The sequence below is a fragment of the Vulpes vulpes genome, chromosome 12 (genome assembly GCF_048418805.1).
Source record: "Vulpes vulpes isolate BD-2025 chromosome 12, VulVul3, whole genome shotgun sequence".
Classification (NCBI taxonomy): domain Eukaryota; kingdom Metazoa; phylum Chordata; class Mammalia; order Carnivora; family Canidae; genus Vulpes; species Vulpes vulpes.
Window position 1 is genome coordinate 140,465,333 of NC_132791.1, and position 23,161 is coordinate 140,488,493.

General features: G+C 43.7%; 1 protein-coding gene across 3 annotated transcripts; it reads right to left on the reverse strand.

Moving 5' to 3' along the window:
- Positions 1–295: 295 nt before the first annotated feature.
- On the reverse strand, positions 296–19,637 carry TVP23C (trans-golgi network vesicle protein 23 homolog C). 3 transcript variants are annotated; one of them, XM_026005535.2, is made up of 7 exons: positions 19,483–19,637; positions 14,368–14,450; positions 12,948–13,092; positions 8,504–8,593; positions 7,171–7,302; positions 3,290–3,418; positions 296–1,482 (listed from the first exon to the last, which is right to left on the reverse strand). In XM_026005535.2, the coding sequence occupies exons 1-7, from the start codon at positions 19,492–19,494 to the stop codon at positions 1,456–1,458; spliced, it is 618 nt and encodes a 205-aa protein (XP_025861320.1). In that variant the 5' UTR covers positions 19,495–19,637; the 3' UTR covers positions 296–1,455. The 3 variants fall into 3 exon arrangements, with proteins under 3 accessions (XP_025861320.1, XP_072586505.1, XP_072586504.1); XM_072730404.1 differs by having other exon boundaries at positions 14,368–14,445; positions 19,483–19,631; XM_072730403.1 differs by lacking the exon at positions 19,483–19,637 and adding an exon at positions 18,963–19,220.
- Positions 19,638–23,161: the final 3,524 nt, after the last annotated feature.

Below are 23,161 nucleotides of genomic sequence, written 5' to 3' on the forward strand. Positions count from 1 at the left end.
ATTTAGTTCAGAGCTTTCTGATCAAACACATGTCTTTACAAGATTATCAACTTTCCTCACCAGAATAGGTATAAGCAAAATGGCAAATAAGCACTTAATAAATTAATGATTCTTAAGAAAGCAAAAGACATTTAGTGACAAATAATTCCTCTAAAAACAAAAACATATCCTGGTGGGTAATCTGTGTTTCCTTAGACAAGGCACTCGATCAACCTAAAGTCCCATCTCATCAGCTGTAAATAGGTATCACATGTAAGTGGTTTGTCGTGAGGATGAAAGATTACACGTGTTAAAGTGTTTTGTAAACAGCAGTTTTATACAAATGTAAAGTTATGAACCTTCAAAGCTATCACTCCAATAAAGACACTTATTCAATTAAACATCTTTTTAAATTTTTTAACAATGTATAAATACATTCCACAAAATAATCTGTTGGTTAAAAGACTCCAACAAAGTTTACAGAACCAAGAACAGAATTTGTAGACTCCTACAACCACTTGTAGATTGTTACATATATTGCTTTAAGAAATACCATTAATACAAACGCATGATTTACAATATCCCCATTATAGCAAGAAAAAAAATAGATCCATAAAATGTTTCTTAGGCATTTATTATGCCAAGTATTTAAATGATTATTCTCACTATGACATAAGAATAATACTCTTTTAGTGATAAAAGATAGAATTCATTAGGCCAAAGACCACTGAAGAGCTTCCAGGAAGTTCCAAAGTAAAATCTGGCTCTCCCTTCCAAAAAATAAATAGAACAGCAGCAATCTCTAAGGTATCCCCTAAACATAAACCATGAAAATTCCATTTATATTAATTGGGCCTTAAGTACATGAGTTATTACAAATAAAAATAAAATTTACAAACTAGTTAACCACTGGCCCAAATTTGGTTTGTACCTGCCTGTGAGCGCCTAAGATGAGAAGTTTCATCACAAAGTATATATTATGTTGTAAAATTAACAATTACCTCTAACTTACACATAAGCCAAAGTGCTCACTCTTACCATGGAAGCAAAACGTTCTTCTGGCAACAATCTACAGAAATAATAAGTACACATCTAGAGTTCTGAGACAGACCGAGAACATCCTCCTACATCCTACTGGATCCAATTACAAAGGTCTCCCTTACAAATGTCCATGAACACACTTTCAGTAATCCGGGATATACAGATCACGAGGACTATGTGCATACATATGTAAGTCGTGAACCAGTTTTGACAATGTTCCTGGCAACACCATACTTTCAAACCTGAAATGCTAGAAAGAAAATGAACAGTTGATGTGAAAACCACTTTTCCATTTTTTAAAGTAAATTTTAAACTGGAAAAACAAACCCAATGCTCCTCTTTGCAACATGTACTGAGTTCCAAAAGGTTCAGAGTCAAGAATCTCTTCAGTTGCTCCCCAGTGTAACAGAACACAGGAGCTTGCTCGCACTCTCCTCAAGAAGTCTGGTCTTCTCCAGCATTCTGCAAAAGAGAAAGAAATCCTTACTGTAAGTGAGAACTTACAGTACTTACTTGGTGAACCAGACTTCAAAGCACAAGGAAAACATTCCCTATCCATCAGCAGAGCCAGGTGCTACACTACCTTACAGTGCATGGCCCAGTTATGTTAAAAATTCTGGACATGCCAGAGAAGCAATCGATCGTTCCACCGAGACGTCCAGCAAGCCAATGTCATGTTAGCAGAGCACCACCAGGTGCCACGTAACTCCACTAACCCGACCCATGTTATGGCAGGGTCAAGGTTCAATTTCCCTGTGCTCAATGTCCCTCCCTGCTTTACAAACACTAAAAACCCAAAAGAAAAAAACTAATAAACACATGCTTGATGGGCACCTGGGTGGCTCAGTCGGTTAAGCTTCTGCCTTCAGCACAGGTCATGACCTCAGGATCCTTGGACAAAGTCCCACATCAGATGCCCTGCCCAGTGGGGAGTCTGCTTCTCCCTCTCCCTCTGCCTCTCCCTGCTGTTCCTGCACTCTCTCTCTCAAATAAATAAAATAAAATCTTTAAAACACACACACACACATTTGACAATAACCACACAGTGGACCACAGCAAAGGTCTATCTGGGACTGTGCAAAAAGCCCTCAGGAGAAGAATCATGTCCCTACAAGACTATTCGTTTTCTGTACTTTTTATCATTTATACAAGAGAAACTGTACAGTGGAATGAAAGAACAATAAATTTCAAGAGAAAACAGGTGGGTTAGGCCCTAGCTAAGTATCACGTGTTGTCGGTATATCCTTAAGAAGTCACTCAATCCATCAGGGTACCAGCCATCTAAATGTAGTTCCTGGACCAGAAGCAACAGCACCACCTGGGAACTTGCTAGACGTGCCAATTATGAGACCCCACCCCAGGTCAACTTTGGGAGTAGGACTCAGCAAACTTTCTCTTAGACTTGTGGGTGATTCTTAGGCATGTCCAAGTTTGAAAACCATTGTCTGGTATTATCTGCCCAACCTACTGCACTAAACAACTGGGAGGTATCATACAAAGTAGCTAGTCAATTTCTCCCAAGCTATTTAACCATTACTATTCACCTATGAACAGTACTTTTTCCACTGAAAACCCTGACTTAAATCTTCATACTGGGAAACTAGTTAAAACTTAATGTTCTAGAAAACAAACAAATAAATCTGAGTACTCTAAAACAATCTTTAATGATACAGTCTTATGTCTCTACTTGTTCTTACTATAAATCCTAAAATCATAATATACATTCTCCAAAACTGCTCATTTTAGAGCCACTAGAATTAATGGAAAGCTACTGAACTTAAGGCAAGTTTTTTAAGGCAATTTTTTAAAAACAGATTGTTATCAACAGTAAGTTATCCCTGTGGTTTTAAAATAATTTCAGGGCAGGGTGCCTGTGTGTCTCAGGCGGACTCTTGATTTCGGCTCAGGTCAGTATCTCAGGGACGTGAAATCGAGCACCTGCTGAGAGATTCTCTCTCTCCCTCTCCATCAGCTCCTCCCCCCAACATTTTCTTTCTAAAATAATAAGTAAATAAGAATAAAATAATCTCTGGGCACTGACAATACATTTCTAGAATGTCCTAAAAGTCAAGAGTAATTAACATAACTTTATCATCATCTCATAGTTAAAAAATATGTGCCTTAAAAAACCTACTTTTTTAAGTATTTCACAAATAGTAAGAAACTCTCTAAGAATTAGAAACTTCATAAAATACTCAATAAGAATTAGAAATGATTTCATCAGTCACTGGCCACATCAAAATTACCCTCACATCCAAAAAACACTTACTTGTTTTAAAAACTGCTTTCCAAGATAAGATGTAGCCATGTTGGTTAAATTCTTCCTGCTGCCCACCTTGCACCTGATATAGCCATACAGGTTGGCACCTTGTAGCACCACACCCATGATAACCACCGCCTGGGAAAGAAAAAATAATCAATGGTTACTGGCCTAAAACTGACCTTTCTCTGTGCCAAAACAAAACACACATATGCCAAAAAACAAACAAACAAAAAGACACCAACAACAAAGCAGATTGTCATGGGAAAAAGAAGGAAAAGGAAGCTCATGGGTGGGACTTGTGCCAAGGAGACTCCTTAACTTAGCAGAACAGACCTATCTAATACATGCTGAGAACAACACACTCATCATCCACCCAACAAATACTATATTAAACACATATGCTATATAGCAGACCCCATGGCAATGCAGTGGATGAATCGTTCTCTAATATTTTATGTGCATCTGCAAATAAAGATTTAGAAAAATTAAATAAGTGAGATTCAGAAGAGGCTCAAATGTTAATTATCCCTTTAACAATCATGAGAGAATGGCCAAGAGATAAAGCTCAACAAACCAGGAGCATGCAGAAGGGCTTCTTTGCTCCAAGCTGACGTGTGTGACAACTGGCTTCTGGGGAAGCAAAGCAGAGTAGTAAGGCAGCAATCAACAGGTGTTTGCCTTCTGTGATGAGCAGGGTGCAGGGGGAGGCCTAGGAGGAAACGCACTTTGGCAGAGTGGTTTCTTCCTTGGGGCCACATCTAGGAACCTACAGGTGACCCCACTAAGAACATTAAAGACTAGAATAAAAAACTCAAGCCTACTTTTTAAATATGGAAGAAAAGTGCATTAGGACAATGTGAGGAGGTCTCATGGGTGGGCCTCCACCCATGGAGGGGTGGGCCAAGTTCTTCTGTTAAAGGTCAGATAACAAATATTTTAGGGGGCCAAGGGATCTCTGTTGCAAACACTCAACTCTGCCTTTCTGGCCCAAAAGCTGCCACAGACAATACATAAACAGGCAAGGCTAGGCTCCAATAAAAAGTTACAAAAACAGGTGTTGGGCTGCATTTGGCCCATAGGCCATCGTTTGCCAACCCCTGCTCTAGAATAAACAACTCCTCAACCCATCGGCTGCTAAAAGGATTACCCAGGAAATATTTCTATCTGTAAAAAGCAACACAGCTAAACAGAGTCTCTCTCTCCAATCCAGACTTACTCTCCTTAATCCTTAAGGAGCTGTACAGCTGATTTTAAGGAAGTTAGAGGATTTGAATGTTTAATTAAGGAATAGATTCAAATTCCTAGTAAAAGTAGATTTGTACTTGCTATTTAAAACTTGTGTTTCACAGAAATAAACACATTAGAATTACACAAGGTTAGTTACCTAAATAAATATAAAACTATATTTTTATTTAAATAAATCACTTTCAACTTCTCATGCCTCTCAAATTGGGACACTCCTAATATGCCAGGGATCACCTGAATGCATAGACTGAGCATGAGTCCTGCTATACATTTTAAAATGTATTTATAAGTTAAGCAGACATCTGGTTTAAGATGGTTATAGGAAAGCCAGACATCAAGATCTCTCTATCCCTAATATATAATAGTTTTTTTAAATACACAGGTTTAAAAGAGATTTTTTTTAAAGTCTTAAAAAAAAAAAAAAAAAGGCAAACAAGCTGATGCTAATAAATATTTTAAAAGAGGTGGGGGGGGGGGGTTGCTGGTGGTGAGAGAAAGAGCCAGCTTGGTTTTGCTCTATACAACTCCTAGCTCTAATGGAAATTTAACTGATGATCACTACCCCCAACACCTTAGAGGGAGAAGTTCAAAGTATATAGACACCTCTGAGAAAAAAATGCAAAAAGAGACATGACTCCTACCACACAACACAAGCTACAAATCCCAGCAGTTTGCCATGAGATGCCCCCTCTGATAAGGAGAAGGAGAAGAAGGACTGGCAATCATTAAGCCCATGTTCTCAGCAGAACAGGGGTAGGAAGAGGTTCCTGGAGAGCCTGAGTGACACCCCCTTACCACCCTGTAGTCTTCACCCAAGATCCCAAGCCACCTTCTTCTGCATAACCTGTCCCAGTTCTGTTTGAGGGAAGTGGAAACAGTGCTAGAGAAGAACGGGGCTGACTCCCCCATATGGATGATAAGGCTCCAGGGCCTCACAAATGATCTAAAGCACCAGCATGGAGCACATGCCCACCCAGGAGAAAGAACTGCACTATCTAAGAGAAGGCAAAACTCAAGCAAGCAAATAAGTAAGTCTATAACCAACAGAAATCCAAAAGCAGAAGCCGGGAAGAGAAGTGGGAGAAAGAAGTGTGCCATCCTTCACAGCAGGAAACCAGCACATATATACTACATTACCTAATCCACGAAAAGAGGGTGTGATACAAACATAAAGGAAGAGAGACCTGCTAGAAAAACTAAAAATACAGAATAAACCTTCCCAACCCCAAGAAAGAATGCATGTGCATATACAACGAAAAAAAAAAGACCCTATATAGCAAAAAAAAGACAAGAAAATATTTAAAATACAGGGAAAAACATAAAGCCAAAATATACCTGATATCAGTAAATGTTAAAGTCAACTATGAAAAAACAAGATTCATGGTTTGGGTCAAGTGACAGATTATATTTTCCAAAGATGTAGCAATAATACCTGTCCCACATGCTTTTCTAGAACCTCATCAAGCTACAGAGCTTATTTCCCATTCCCTTGAATGAGGACAGGTGGCAAAAGTGATGATTTCCAAACCTAGATTGTTCCCATGGCCTGAATTGTGTCTCCCCAAAATTCTAATGTTGAAGTCCTAATCCTAGCACCTTAGAATGTCACTGTACTTGGACACAGACTTTTAAAAGAGGTAATAAAGGTAAAAATGAGGCCACTAGGGTGGACCCTAATGCAGTATGACTTGTCTTTGTAAAAAGAGATTAGGACGGACGTGCATAGAGGAAAGACCACATGAAGGAAAAGATGGCCATCCACAAGCCAAGGACAGAGGCCTCACAAAGAAGAAATCAACCCTGCCAACATCTTGATCTGGGATTTCTAGCCTCCAGAACCGAGAAAATGTTCTGTTGCTTAAGCCCCCTAGAATGCAGTACTTTGTTATGGCAATTGTAGCAAATAACACAGCTGTAGCAAATAACACAGCTGTAAAAGGCAACTCACCCTCTGAGCTGAGACACTCTGCATTAGAGCTATGACCCTCCAAGGAAACAGTCTAACTGCCATGAGAGCCACCATGCTGTGAGGAAGCCCAAAATGGCCTTGTGGTGAGACAATGTGGAGAAGCCACAAGACCTCATGAAGAGATGCCTTAGCAGCCTCCAGCCACTGCCTAGCTGCAACCACATGGACCCCAACCCACAGTCTCCCAGGCAAATCCTCCCCAAGCTCCTGAACCAGAGAAACAGTGAGAGATAATAAAACAGCTCTTATTTCAAGCCACTACATCCTGGGAAGATTTACAACATAAGCAATACACAACCAGAATAAGTTACCAGCTAATATTTTCAGAAAAGCCCATTCTGTTAGTTCCAAACCAAGCTAACCATTTTTGTTTGGCATTTATTGAACACCCCCATCCAACAAGATAATACTGCAATAAATATATGGTGACCTCTGTACAAGGCAGTTGTTAAATCAAAAACTCTGTTAGGCACTTGGGGAATCAGTGAAATGGGATCTTTAAGAGGATTCTGCTCTCCAGTTCAGAGAGCAATGAGAGTTGGGGACTAGAACTTGGGAAATGTGTGATGGAGCTGCCTATTCAAGATGTTAACATAGGTGGTTGCTTCTGATGATTATGATTATTCATCAGTCTTCCTCATGAATCAGTCGGTACATCCTCACTGATACTCACCAACCACTTCACTCGGAAGGAGAAAAGCGCGCTAAAGGCAAATATCACCCACAGCACAGGACAGGCAATAAGTCCTAACCAAAAGATTCTTGATTCGGCCTCAGAAACTGTTTTACTCTCTTGAGCAGATGCCTAAAAAAGAACATGAACTTAATAAACCAATATTTTAGCACTTATCAGTAAAAAGTTTAACATTTTTAATTAAAAATACCTTAATTTAAAATTCAAATAAATTAATACAGATGATTCAAGTCCCAAGTTAGAACCCCACCCCCACCCCAAGGACAGTTACCATATTTACCACTATTTAATTTTAGGAACTAGCTTAAATGTGCTTTAACTCGAGAATTTTGTATTTTCAGTTCAGAATGGACAGTCTGTCATGACCCAAGATGGTAAAGGGTTGTTTCTGACAGGCTTCTGTTCAATTCTTCTTGCACTCTACTGTTTATTCATAAGAAAGCTTTGAATCGCACCATACGAGGTAATGTTCAAGGCAATGAAGGCTACAGTCACCCTGGAGACTAAAAAGTCAAGTCAGGGACCAGAGAAAGAAATGGAATCAGGGGATTTTGGACAATGACCAAAATGTCTTAGCAATACCAAGAAATTTTAAAGGGTGGTAAGCTGCTTCCATATAGAGTAGTAATATAAAAGGAATATTACTGAGCACAATACTGTGTTCTCAGAAGTGTTGTCAAGGCCTTTCCAAGCAGAAGGCAAACAACTTAATCAGTAGTGTCTCCAGGAATTCTGTCCTCTGCCTTCCAGGCTGACTTCTCCAAACTGAACGTTCGCTACAGATAAGCAGGCCAACCCAAAACAGATCAGCCTCCTCGAGGGTTCCTGAAGGCAGAAGCTTGAAGAACCCTGTTCTGGTTGACTCAGACTTTCTATCTACTTATAATCCCTCTTCTTTTCTTTTTCCTGCCCACATGTGGGAGTGAACCATGGGAGCAAGAACAGAAAAAGGTGCTGGAAGCAGTTATCCGCTGACAGGGAGAGATCCCTGGAGACACCAGGCACAGCCACACAAAGCTAAGAGACCACAGAGATCATTTAGCAGCAGCCCCTGATAAGCAGCTTAGCACACAGTACAAACTCTGACCCCAAATCCTTTCTCAAAGGCTTCTTTCCTGTATGTGCCTTACTTCCAACCTCAATTAGACAGAAAACGCAGATAGTTTGAGAAGGCCGTCTGGTTTAGTGCTGACATGCCAAGAGATCCGGTTAGTACTTTTCATCGTGAATCCCCCACCCAAAAATATTCAAATGTAATCTACACATAACTTATTGAATGACATTTTGGAAAAAAAGGGGGGGGGGGATTTACCTTCCTGGACTCAAACACCCAATGGCTTTTTCCATCTTCATCTATATGATTCCACCAACGCAGACCAACCATGAGTCTACCGGTGACATTCTGATAAAGATTAACATACACACATTTTAAAAGCATTGTTTAAAAAACCTATCATAAGGTCATATCTTAGTGTAACATATCACAAACCCAAAAAAATCTTCGGCTTTTCCTCCATAATACCCAGTAAACAAAGACCACCAGGTAGCCCTGGACATAAAAAATAAAGAAAATGCAACAGCAGGACCAGCAGGGGTGGAGGTGACAGGGTAAGTTTATCAATAAACATCACCCTAGGGTGCCTGGGTGCTCAGTCAGTTGAGCATCTGCCTTTGGCTCAGGTCATGATCCCGGGGGTCCTAGGATCCAGCCCCACACTGGGCTCCCTACTCAGCGAGGGAGGGGTGGGGGGGCTGCTCTCCTTCTCCCTCTGTGTTCTCTCTCTCTCTCTCTTTCTCTCTCTCTCTCACTGTCTCACATAAGTAAATAGAATCTTTAAAAACAAAAAAAAGAAGAAAAAAGCTTCTATCAATTATAAGCCACCCAGACTATGGTACTGTTTATAGCAGCCCAAACTGATTAGACAGTGGTGATAGACCAAGGCTTTTTTTCCTATTAATGTAACAAATTACTTTAAAAGCTCTCTCAATCTTTATTTACTCAACTAATATTTATTGAGCACCTACTCTGTGCTACAAATAAAATGGTGACTAACAGATACCACCCCTGTCCTCATGGAGCTTCAAGTGTTATGGGGAAGAGAGGCAGTGAACCAATGCACAAATGTGCTGCCACCAACTATAGTAAGTGCGGTGAGGGAGAAGTGCAGGATGCCTTAAGTAAGAGGAGAACAGGGAAATCTGATCTAGTCTGGGAGTCAGAAAATGTCTCCCTGAGGAATCAACTTTGGGAATGAGAGTTAAAGGATAAGCAGGAGCCACTAATGCAAAAGAGTCTTAATTAGAGGTGCCCACTAACAGATTCAGGAGTTCTGTGAACTTGGTGAGGAAAAAAAATTCTATCTTCATTTTCACTAACTTCCAGCTGAAATTCAGTTTATCTTTGTATTATAAATGTAGACAATAAACCCCAGTAGAATTACCAGTACCTGTGACTTGGACCAAAAAAAACCAGGATATTATCTGCATTGTATTAGACCTGCTGCATGTATCAAAAAATCGTGCTTATGCTCATCACGGCTTGGGAAGCAATTAGACCTGCCTCTAGATCTTCTTGTTTAATGCATTCGTAAAGAAGCACATAGTTCAAAATCAGAAATTTGCCTTTCTTAACGTTTTCATTATATGTCAAAATAAGTGACTTCCTTCGTAATCCTACATATTTTCCTTCGTGTATTTAAAAGCGCTCATAGAAAATAAATAAATAGCACTCATAGCTTCGTGAGAGTCTCACATGGCACAAAAAAGGTTAGGGATCCTGGGGCCATGGTGATAGGGGGGTTAGAACAATATTCCAGTCAGCACAGAGCCCTGAGGAAGAAAGTAACATAGACAGATTTATAGGACTTGGTGACTGACCGGATTGGGAGTAGGAAGTAGGAAGAAGGCAATTCCTATGACTGATTTGCTCAAGTTAAAAACCAGTGACTCGAGACCCTGTGAAAAGGAGCACGAACGGAAGAGCAACATCTCGGGGCAAGAGAACAGTGAGATTCTATCCAAGCGGGGTGAATCTGAGGTTCCTTCAAGACAATGAGGTGAGACCATCAAGAGGACAGACAGATGGGTCTGCAGCTGTGAGGGCAGGCCTGGGCTGGCAACTGAGGTCTGGGGGTCACACAGCTCACAGACCACCGGAAATCAGAAGCACAGACATACTGCCCAGGAAAGGAACACAGAAAGAGAAGAAAAAGAGGAGCCCTCACGCCAAAATCCGTATTGAAGAAAAGCTAATACTGAAAGACTAAGGAAAAGAAAAGAGCTGGTAGGAAAGACGGAGGACAGCTAGAGGCCAATTTTACTGGCATTTTCAAACACCTCCTCAGAATATTTTCACACTCTTTTCCCATTTCCCCATTCTTTACATTTCTGCTTTGATCATTAGATTATTTTCCAAATTTCTCTTGGGCTTATTGTTTTTTGTTTTTGAAGCTTCTGGACCTCTAATAATAAAAACCTTTAGTCTGCCATTTTTCCTCCGAGTTCAGCCTTCAACACATTCTGAAAATTTCGATCTTTGACACTAACTTATAAATAATCTGTATTTATAGTCTGTTTCCTGTTTAAGCCAAGAGCTTTCACCAGGTTGGCTTTAATTTGTAATTCGGATTTTAAAAACCTTTTTTTTTAAGATTTTATTTATTTGAGAGAGAGCACAGAGATCAAGAGAGAGAATGAGTAGGGGGAGGGGCACCTGGTCATTTCATTCAGATCCTTTAGACCTTATTTTTTTGTCGCTTTGATGTGTTAGACTCCTGTCACAATAATTTTCCCCACCTCCCTCTAGAGCTTCTAACAGTTTCTCCCTACACACGGTCGGAAGGAATGTCACTCTGTGAATGGTCCTCACTGTGACTCATAAGATGAGCTTCTCCGTTCCCCTAAGTGCTGTCTTACTCTCTATTTAGTCTGATCATATTACAAATACCAGGTTTCTCTTTGTTTCAGTTGGGCTGATTATGATTACTATCTTTGTGTCCTTTTACTTTTTCTAATGCCACCATTTTAGTTAGATCCTTTGGTTGGAACTTATGATTTCTGACCCAATCTTCAAATATTTGTCTCTTAAAGAGAGTTTAATCAAATTACATTTAGTGTTATAACTAATTTGCTACTACCTCCATCACCTTGCACTCTGCCTTGTGACATTTAAGCTTTGCTTTCCTTCTCTTACTATGTGAACTATGCTTTAGGTTGCTCCTAGCCTCTCCAACACTGTAGAAGATACACAACTTATTTTAAATTTTATTAAGTTACTATTAAAATTCTAAAACCATTAGTTAACCTTTTTTAGTGTCAGAAAAGGAATAAAACAAAAACCCCATAGAGGCTATTACATTTAAAATTGCTTTAATAATCTTTTATTTGCCTCTTATTTTTATTAATAAGTTAAAATTAAAAAATTAAAAATTAATCTCCTTTTGCCAAGTGCACTGAGGTTTATAAAGATCGTGATGCATCTCTGTTCTAACAAGTTTCCCAACCGGGCCTCCCCCTTCTACCAAGTCCATTTAATAATTTCCCTATTCTTGACTTCTTAATTTTACATCATATCTCAATGGTTTGGATATCTATAAGTAATTCTGCCACAGATAAAAGTGATATTTTTAAAGCCCCTGTTTAAAAGAAAGAAAGAAAAAAAGAAAGAAAGAAAGAAAGAGAAGTTTATCAGAAAATATACTTTTGGGCAACATTTTTTTAAAACTCTAAGCCCAGAAGGATTTAATTTATTTATAAACATTGGGAAATGACCAGGAAGAACTGACCAAAGGCCTAGTTCTCTTTGCCTAAACAGAGATTACATGAAAACAAAAAGAAACATTCCTCAAAACAAAATTGTGACTGGGATACAGTAAACACTGCAGAGCATAAAGCAACAGAATAAATTCAAAGAAAGACAAGCCAAAGACAGCACAAAAGAAAAGCCTACATAAAAGAGACCTTTATAATCCTCATTCTCAGCATTTCGCAGCATGTGGAAGCTGGCCAGCACCAAGCCAGCCACTTTCAGTGTCTGTAAGAATCCAGAGGTCTAAAAATGGTGGATTTGCAGACTGTGAATATTATAACATCTTCCTGGTTTTTGAATCAATATACATCTCTCTGAAATCCCAAAATTAGCTTTTGGTTCTTTTTTTTTTTTTTTTGGTATTGTTACCTTTGATTTTTTTTTTTCCTCACCATTTTACTAGGAAAATTTCAAGATACACAGAAAAGTCAACTTTTACAGTTACCACCCACTTAGCTACCACTAGAGTCTACATTTAATATTTAATATTAATATAGTTACTTTATCCTATGTTATATGTCCATCTACCCAAGTACCTGTCTATTCATCTATCTCTCCACCTATCACTGCATTTGAGTGTAAAGCCACTTACTCCCTCCTATCCCTTACAACAGTTTCTGAACCTCAGCACTATTGACATTTTGGGCCAGGTAATTAAGCAAAACAGGAGGTATGAATGAGAAGCAGTATCTTCCCCGGCTGCTTATCACATTCTGTCTGTTTCATTTTACAGCTGATGTAGGCTGACATAAGGCAGAGACAAATCAGTAGTATAACAACCTACATGTGATCTAATGATATTAACATGATGAGGGCTGACATAGGTAACAAAAAGATAACTAATCTAACACAAATCCAAACTGCTAAGAGTCATTTTTTTTCACTTTTTACGTATCATTCAATCTCATCATATTAAATACAATGTTAAAATAAAAATGATTAAACCTACCTTGACTGCCCAAAAGTCACATGACAACAACAAGATAATTGTCACCATACAGGCAATAAAGCTGCTGCTGAACAATTCACAGAGAAGATAGACTACAATTGCACTGACTCGAAAGAATAAATGGAAAAATGATGCCACTGGATGTCTGAAAACCAAAACAAAATAAAAGAAATGCAATTACATTTCACCACAGATACTGCAGACGGAGATGAATGTTTCAGCCATAACATAACCATGCAGAGTTTTGTCAAAGCAAAAGAAATGACTTGAGGAAGAAGCAAACCGCCTACCTCTCTTTTTTCCTAAGTCCCATTATTTGACTAGACCCTGTTGTCACAGAAAATACACTATGGAAACAGGACTTTAATACCTCACTGAATATAAGCTTTCACAAAATATATAATGAGACACTTTGCCAATCTTGGAGAATTAAGAAAACTATACTCTTAGGATTAAAATCCTATCTTCACATAAAAAACTCATTCTGGAGCACCTGGCTGGCTCAGTCAGAAGAGTGTGTGACTCTTGATCTTGGGGTCTTGAGGCAGAGAAATTACTTAAAAAAATAAAAAATAAAAGAATTCCTGGGCCCTCAGGAAATCACTTCAGGCTTTAAGGCAAAGTAACTATCAGGTAGACCTGTTTTTAACAGCTTTATTGAGATATAATCCACATACCATACAATTCATCTATCTAAAGTGTATATCCCAATGTTTTTTTGGTATAATCACAGAACTGTGCAATCATCACCACAATCACTCTCAGAACTTTTTCATTACCCCAAAAGAAACTGTGTCCCCACTGGCAGTCCCTCCTCACCGACCCCAACCCCAACCCCACCCCATCCAGTCATAAAGCACCACTAATATATTGCGGCCTCTACACATTGGCCAATTCTGGACATTTCACATAGATGAAATCATACATTATGTGGTCTTTTATGACTGGCATCTCTCACTTAGCTTAACATTTTCTAAGGTCAGGTAGACTTTGACTGTAGTAAGCAAATTTCTTTAGAGGGAACTAAATTTGGAATAGAAATATGTTTGGCTTGACATGTTCATGTTATTTTACTGATAAAACACATGATTTTGAAATTTACATAGTAAACCAAACTGGAATGGGTCTACAGAAACTAAAGAAATGGTGCGTTCTTGGTAAACAGGAGCTAGAAGTAAAAACACCAATGATCACAAAATCGGATTCACAGATGTGAAAACTCAGCAATGAGTAAAATTCCATATGCCAGTTATTCCCAAAGCAAATCTGAAAGGTCCTCTTTGTCTCAGATCAAAGCTCAAACTAGTGATGTCCACTATTCACAAGGACATAACAAGAGTTCTGCCTCGAATCCCATCGGCTGGTGCCCATCTACAGACAGAACAGCACTGGGCACTCACACAACTCTTACACCTCCTACCTGATCTTGGATTTTTTTGGTCTGTTACTCGTCTCCTCTTCCGCATCAAACAGGGAAACATCCTCGGTGTCGTCATTACTGTCCTAGCAGGAAAATTAAATCTCCATGAAGTAAGGTGAAATTCAGTACCCACGTGCCTCCCACAAAGAAGACAGCACGACAAAAAAAAAAAAAAAAGGAGGCAGCACGCCAGTCCAAATGGAAGACAAGAGTAAGACACTGTCACGGACATCAGGGAGTTCACAACCTAGGGAAAGGGCACCCCAGGATCATGTGGCAACGAGCCATCGCTCCCCGCTGCTGAGCCCTATGAGAAAACCCAGGGGTGCCAATGATGCTCCTGCAAACTTCCCACGTGCGCTCTCAGCTGCTCTCTCCCCAGCCACAAGCGAAAGCAGACACCATTGCGGACACATTCGATGCTTTTGGCTCCTTCATGAAACCATCTGCCTACATCCTTGTTTCCCTGGCCCCTTCTCACCCTTCGATTTTTAGCCAAAGTGAACGCAAACTGTTGGTCTTGGAATCTCCTGCCTCCTTGGGGGCTTAACTCCATCAATTTTCCCTTTATTTACACTTCCTTGTCTCTTCGGCTCTTCCAATTGGATCTTTCCAATCAGGAAATGAACTTTTTCAGGTGTCATTTATTTCTTGAACAAGATGTTTTAAAAACCCTCATCCTGAACCCCCCTTCTCTCTTTGGCATTGGTCCCACTAGGCATTCCTCCCTTTCACAGCCTTAGATTCTAAGTGGCTAAGATCTCAACTCATTGCTTCAGCCTCAACCACAACAAACCTGCTTTTACATCTTGCCTAGTGCCAGCCACCCACCACTCACCTGTCTTTACCTCATCCCTGCCAGACTCCAGACCCTCATTACCCACAGAAGTGATCTCCCTTTTCTTTTTTTTAAAGATTTTATTTATTTACTCATGGGAGACACACAGAGAGAGGCGGAGATTCAGGCAGACGCAGAAGCAGACTCCCTGCAGGGAGCCTGACCCGGCACTCGATCCCAAGACCCTAGGATCACAACCTGAGCCAAAGACAGACACTCAGCCACTGAGCCACCCAGGTGCCACAGAAGCGATCTCCTTAGTGTGAGTCACACCAGGTCATTCCCCTCTGCAAATCTGTTCAGTGGTTCTCCTCCATGCATAGTACAAGACGTCTCATGATCTGATCCCCCTACTTATCTTCTGACTGTCTCTCCCACTGAGTAATGCAGCAGCACCACTGCTACATGTTCTCTGAAAACACCACGGTCTCCCATCTGTCTTCCTTTCTCATGTGTTCTCCACCCAGAAAACTCTTCCTGTCTCCATCCTCTACGTAGCTCACCATTAGGCAACACCAGATCTCTTTCTAATTTCAGCTAAAATACTGAAAGAACTAAGAAACTTTCACTGAAATCCCCAGGCTTCCCATTTCCCATGTTCCCACAGCACCAGGACAAATGCTCACCTGCACAACCATCTCAAGGTACCTGCAGGTCTCCAATGACTACCTCCATCTAGACTCTATGCTACAGGAGGGCAGGGAGTGTCACTCCTCGTGCACTGCGTTGTAGTAAGTCCTAGTGTCCAGCAGAGCACCCTGCCAGGTGGTAGAGTATTTATTGAAGGCAACAGCAAATGCACAAAGGAGGTGACTGCAGACTATGATCAGAGACAGGAGAAATACAAGTGCAAATGAGAGCAGGGGAAGGAAGAAGCTCATTTCTGTTAGTGAGTTCTGGAAGAGGGCTTCTGTGCTGGGCACTGACAGAGCAAGGGGGCCTCCTGTTCACACCAGTCCCTTGACTGGTGTATTTTCAAAGGCAGAAAGTAGAAATACACAGGTATATATAGGGAATGGCCAAGAAGTCCACATGGTAAGTGAACAGTGAGAGAAGCAGAACAAGAGCTAAAGCTTTATTTTTTTTTTTTTTTTTAATTTATTTTTTTTTTTATTTTTTTTATGATAGTCACAGAGAGAGAGAGAGAGAGGCAGAGACACAGGCGGAGGGAGAAGCAGGCTCCATGCACCGGGAGCCTGATGTGGGATTCGATCCCGGGTCTCCAGGATCGCGCCCTGGGCCAAAGGCAGGCGCCAAACCGCTGCGCCACCCAGGGATCCCCAAGAGCTAAAGCTTTAAAAGGAAAATGGACTCAGAGATCGGAGACCAGTAGTTCTCAACCTTGGTTTATAGGCTGGAATTGCCTGAGGTGCTTTTAAAAAGGAAACAAAACAAAACAACAAACAAACCCTGATGTTTGGGTCCCCACCCCAAGGTTCAGAACGTAATTGGTCTGGGGAGTGGTCTGGGCATCTGGATTTTTTTAAACTCCCCTCCCCAAGATGATAAAAATGTGCAGCCAAGACTGAGATCCACTGTATGATGCTATGGATTAAGACTTCCGCCCTTGATCCCAACAGTCCAATCTACATCCAGCAGCCAGGGTGACCTTTCACACTTAGATCATATCAACCTCCTAACAACCTAGAGGACTTTGAAAAACTGACTCCCTATCAGGACCCATGGTGACCTAGCCCTGCCCACTTCTAAGACCTTATCTCCGGACACCCCCTTCACGATCTGTGATGCACTGAATAATGCTTCCTCTCCCTCCTGCCAAAGACACCTGGTTCTAATGCCTGGAATTCATAAATATGCCAATTTACTTAGCAAAAAGATTTTTTGCAGATGTGACTGAATTAAGGATCTTGAGAGGGGAAGTGGAGCCTAGATTATAGGCTCCAACGATCCATCGTGGGCCCAACAATGTAATTACAATGGTCTTTATAGAGGAACAGAGGAGGGTCAGAGTCAGAGAGGGTACTGAGACCATGAAATGCAGAAGTCAGAGAGATTGAAGATGGAAGACCACCACTAGCCAGGAATGCAAGTGGCCTCTAGAAGCTAGAAACGGCAAGGACAAATCTAAGATTCTCTCCTAGAGCCTCCAGAAGGAACACAGCCCAGGCAATACCTTCAGGTTAGCCAGCCCTCAGGACTCATTTTGGACTTCTGACCCAGAACTGTGACATGATAAATCTGAATTAAGCCACTAAATTTATGATAATCTGCAGCAACAGGAAACCTATAGAGTAACTATGCCCATGCCAGACTAAGTCTTCTTTTTAACTCCTTGAACATGCCAAATTTGCACCCCACTGGGTCCTTTTACATTTGTTCTATCTAGTTCTTCCTAGAACACTCTTTTCTCTTACCCTGTTCTTTGTAAAACTGGCTTATTAAATAAATACCGAGTGCCAAGCACTGTTTTTAAGTGGTACACCCTGTAGTAAGAAAAAAGACAAATAGTTCTGCACTTTTGGAGCTGCCTTTACCAAGATGGGGAAGGCTGTGGGCACAACATCAGGGTGAAATTAAGAGTTTTGGGCTTTAAGCTGAAGATTCTGATATTAAGAACTTTAAAAAAAAAATTGAGAAGAGGAACCATTAGCATGTCCTGCGCACAGGACTATCACGTTCCAATTTAGGTGTTAAAAGGAAAATTCTGGGGCAGCCCCGGTGGTGTAGCAGTTTAGGTACTAGCCCAGGGCGTGATCCTGGAGACCTGGGATCAAGTCCCACTTCCGGCTTCCTGCATGGAGCCTGCTTCTCCCTCTGCCTGTGTGTCCCTGCCTCTCTCTCTCTCTGTTTCTCTGAATAAATAAAAAAAAAAATTAAAAAAAGGAAAATTCTGGCTACTGTATGGAGACTCTGGGAGGGAAAGGGAAAGACAAAGACACAAAGCTATGAGGCTGGTTTAGGATTCTAATCCTAATAACGGGGTCAAGAGGTAATGGGTTGCCCTAGGGTGGATGCATTGGAGGCGGTGAAATGAAGTGGACGCCTGGATGGCTCAGTCCATTAAGCTTTCAGCTCTGGTCGTGATCCCAAGATCGGGCCTTGAGCAGGCAGCCTGCTTCTCCCTCTCCCTCCGCCTGCCTTTCCCCCTGCTTGTGCTCTCTCCCTGTCAAATAAATAATAAAATCTTAAATTAAAAAAAAAAATGGGAATAGTCAGCATGGTGCTTTTCTTCAGCCTGGGTACACGTTCTGAAAGCGGAATCTAACCATCACTGGAGGGACGTCTGGGTGGCTCCGAAGCTGAGCATCTGCCTTCGGCTCAGGGCGTGACCCCGGAGGCCCCGGGATCGAGTCCCAGGTCGGGTTCCCTGCATGGAGCCTGCTTCTCCCTCTGCCTGTGTCTCTGCCTCTCTGTGTCTCTCATGAATAAATAATTAAAAATCCTTAAAATAATAACCATCATTGGATCTTCTCCACTCAAGCGACCTCCTCAGAGTGGTCTTTTCTGACCATAAATTCTAAGGTTGTCCTGTTTCTCTGATACTTGCCACATCACTGTGTGTTTGCCCTCATTACCTGAAAACCTCCTCAGCTATGTGACTTATTCTCTCCTCCCACCCCGGCACCATAAGCCTGTCTGTACTGTTCACAGCCCTATCCCAGGGCCCAGAACAGTGAGTGCCAGGGCCATAGTAAACCCTCAGTAAGAAAAAAAATACCTACATTTTTGAGTGAAAGTGCACTATAAGCAGCAAAAACGTTTCTAGCATGGGAAGAGATTATTAAATGATTCTTACTCATCTGGTCGCAAACGGCAACCAACTCTTAAGGGCACAGATGCGATCACCAAAGTGGACCAAAGTGGTAACAATCACCACTGGCGTCACTCCGGCAACCGACGCACGAAGGCGAGGCCCTGGCGGTGCCTCCTCCTCGCACTGGACGGCGGAGCAGCCCTCGGAGTCCCGGAACGGCTGGGGAAAGCCGGACCACCCGCAACTTCACACCTGAGAGCGTCCCCGCAGCCCGGCACCCGCCCCGCCCAGCACCCCGCGTCGGCGGCCACGGCGCTTCTGCACAGGCGCAGCCGGGCCACCCTCCTCCACCAGAGGCCTCGGGGCTCCCGACCGCGCTCCCGGACACGCGCCCGCGGCCCTCGCTCCCCCGCGGCCCCCACTCCCAGGCTGGGGCTGCAAGCGGGGCTGCAGGCTCAAGGGCCCGGGGCCACCACACTGGCGCCCCTCGGACCCGGCAGGCCCGGCGCCCAGCCACACCCACACCCACACCCGCCCTCCAGGCGCGCCCGCAGCCCCTCACCTGCTGCAACATGACGGCCCTGCGCCAGCCCCACTTCCGGGAGCCACGTCAGCCCCGCAGCTGACGCGACGTGGTCGCCACGGGAGGGGCGGGACAAAGGACAAGCGCGGCCCGTTCCCACTTCCGCTTCCAGGTGCTTCCCAAGGGGCGTGACTGCGAGGGCGGGGCGAGCACGTGGGCGGGGCATCCGGGGCGGAGCGCGAGGCCGGTTGGGGATCTCAGGGGCGGGGCGAGTGTGTGGGCGGGGCGAGCTCGGGGCGGAGCGCGAGGCCGGTTGGGGTCTCGGGGGCGGGGCGAGTGTGTGGGTGGGGCGAGCTCGGGGCGGAGCGCGAGGCCGGTTGGGGGTCTCAGGGGCGGGGCGAGTGTGTGGGCGGGGCGAGCTGGGGCGGAGCGCGAGGCCGGTTGGGGGTCCCGGGGGCGGGGCGAGTGTGTGGGCGGGGCGAGCTGGGGCGGAGCGCGAGGCCGGTTGGGGGTCCCGGGGGCGGGGCGAGTGTGTGGGCGGGGCGAGCTGGGGCGGAGCGCGAGGCCGGTTGGGGGTCCCGGGGGCGGGGCGAGTGTGTGGGCGGGGCGAGCTGGGGCGGAGCGCGAGGCCGGTTGGGGGTCCCGGGGGCGGGGCGAGTGTGTGGGCGGGGCGAGCTGGGGCGGAGCGCGAGGCCGGTTGGGGGTCCCGGGGGCGGGGCGAGTGTGTGGGCGGGGCGAGCTGGGGCGGAGCGCGAGGCCGGTTGGGGGTCTCGGGGGCGGGGCGAATGTGTGGGCGGGGCGAGCTCGGGGCGGAGCGCGAGGTGGCGGGTGGCGGGTGGCGGGCGGCGGGGGTCTGGGCGAGCGCAGGGATGGACTCGGCTCCTGTTAGCCGGCGGCGAAGCGAGGACTGAGCGGGGGCGGAGGGCTGGTCCTAGCGGAGCGAAAGACCCTGGCGAGAGCATCCCCGAGGCTCCGTCCGTGACCTAGAGCAAGGGACGTGGGGCCCTATTATTTCACAGTTGCATTGTGTTTGAATGTTTTACAGCATATGTTCATGCACTGTATGTGTACCCTAAATTGTAGAAGCAACTGGAAAAAGATAAATGTGCTCCTGTAAAGAGGCGGGAAGGTGCTAAGAAGAAACGAGGTGGAGGGCTCTAAATGCAGGGAGGAAGACAGGCCAGGAAACAGTAAGGAGTAGTAACAGGTACTAGCTGCCCAGCTACCTTCTACGTCCGTCGCTCCCCAGTTATAAAGTGGGGATGAAAACGGTGTCCCAGGGCAGCCCGGGTGGCTCGGCGGTTTAGCGCCGCCTTCAGTCCAGGGCGTGATCCTGGAGACCTGGGATCGAGTCCCCTGTCCATATTGGGCTCCCTGCTTCTCCCTCTGCCTGTGTCTCTGCCTCTCTCTCAGTCTGTGTCTCTCATGAATAAATAAGCAAAATCTTAAAAAAAAAAGAAAAGAAAAGAAAAGAAAAATGGTATCCCAGTAGGGTAAGCGTGCTTAGTAAATGGAATTCTTATTACTGCTTTTAAGTTTAATCGCTGGAGGTATCATTTCACTCCGTGAAGGACCTGAAATTCAAGGACTTTACATCATCTCTGACACTGTGATTATAATAGTGTGATTGTAACAGTAGCCTATCTGCCCAGCCTACATCAAAGTGCTGTTGGGAGACTCATGGAATTAACACATTTCCTTCATGGAGGGGATCTCTTCCATAGAAATCACAATTTTTACATGGCTATTTACTAGTGCTGCATTAATTTACTTGAGAGTGAGCAGGGAGGAAGAGAGAGAGAAACTGAAGCTGATGCCACAGTGAGCGCAGAGCCAACTCAGGGCTGCATCCCAGGACTCTGAAATCATGACCTGAGCTGAAATCAAGAGTTGGTTGCTTACTGGACTGAGCCACCCAAGCACCCCTGCATTCTATCTGAATCTATTACTTCCTATGTCAAAAAAACTTAGTTCAGTCTACCTGCTGTGCAGGCAAAAGCCCAATTCTTCCCTACTGTGTTTTTCCACTATCTCCTTTACTCCTCCCATAAAGCACTTCTCTTCTGGTCACTAGATGCGTGGAAGTTTCTTCCCCACGCCAAGCAATTTTCTGGAACACCAGCTGGCTGTCCTACAATTCAATTCAATTCTGACAGTATCTATCAGGAGATAGAAGCCAGATCCCACAGGTTATAGGCTCAGTCCCAGAAGACCCTCACACACATGTGTTTGCACTCTCTCACACACACACACTCTTCAGATGCCACTTGGAGGCCCAATTTCTCACCTGGGCTTCTGACCAACTGGCTATAGATCAAAGGTTCCAATGACCTCCTTCTTAAGTTCAATTAATTTGCTAGAGGGGCTCACAGAACTCAGGGAAACATTTACTTACCTGTATTAAAAGACACAGATGAACAACCAAATAAAGACATACAGGGCAGGGCAGCCTCGGTGGCTCAGCGGTTTAGCGCTGCCTTCAGCCCAGGTCTTGATCCTGGAAACCTAGGATTGAGTCCCACGTCTGGCTCCCTGCATGGAGCCTGCTTCTCCCTCTGCCTGTCTCTCTCTCTCTCTCTCTCTCTCTCTCTCTCTATGTCTCTCATGCATAAATAAATAAAAATCTTTTTTAAAGAAAGACATATAGGGCAAGGTCTGAGAGAGTCTGTGGAGTTGGGGTGTGTCACCTTCCCCATGTGTTCACCAACCTGGGAACTCTCTGAGCCCCATGCTATTGAGATTTTTATGGTGGCTTCATCACAGTAGGTATCATGGATCATGAACTCCATTTCCAGCCACTCTCTCCTCTCTGAAGGATGGGGGGGGCGGGGGCTAAAATCTCTAACCTTCTAATCCTGACTTGGTCTTTCTGGTGACCAGCCCCCATCCAGGAGCCATCCAGGAGCTCACTCTGAGTCCCCTCATTAGAACAAAAGATGCTCCTAGTGCTCATATCAGTTAGGAATTTATAAGGGTTTCAGAAGCTCTGTGCCAGGAACTGGGGTCAGAGACCAATATATATTTTCCATTATTTCACACCATACTGTGGTCATGCTGAGCCACCAAGGAAAAGCCACTCCTTTGGATAGGGCTTGAGCTCTCCAATGGGCCAGAACTCCCATAGTGTACTACTTTTTTTTTTTTAATTACTTGCCTGGTCCCTGACATCATCCTTGGAAGGTCTAGGTGGAATCATCAACACATTTGATATGAGTGTCCTTCTTTGAAGAAAAGACAAATATGCTTAATTCTGTTCCACAGGAGTTAGCCCTGAGAAGGAAAAGAATATATAATGTTCTCAAATGCAATAGGTCAGCCCTACTAAGGGCCTCTCCTTTTAGATTAACTGGACTCATTGAGCTTCATCAGGCTTCAGTGCAAAAATACCAGGGAATTCCAATGCATTATTCCGATACAGTACTATCAGTTCATTTGCTATCAGAATAATAGCACTAAATTGGTGGTGATGAGTGGTATTTAATTTTCCAATGATCACTTTCCCATCTCCCACCAGTGATGTTGGGCTTTCATAAGTTTCATTAAATGGTTTTCAGTGGGAACACAGATGGCAATCTCTCCCAGTAACCCCACCCCACCCCCATTTTCTTGATGATAATATCAATCCTTTGGTTCTTAGGAAGATACTTAAGACTACCCACATCGCCAAGGTATAGTCCAAAACAAACAAACAAGCAAGCAAAACAAAAGGCCAAACACC

Coding starts and splice junctions, on each gene's coding strand:
- TVP23C (XM_026005535.2), bottom strand. Junction 8,594..12,947: donor GTGACTTTTGGGCAGTCAAG/GTAGGTTTAATC, acceptor AATCTTTATCAG/AATGTCACCGGTAGACTCAT. Junction 7,303..8,503: donor GGGTGTTTGAGTCCAGGAAG/GTAAATCCCCCC, acceptor GTTCTTTTTTAG/GCATCTGCTCAAGAGAGTAA.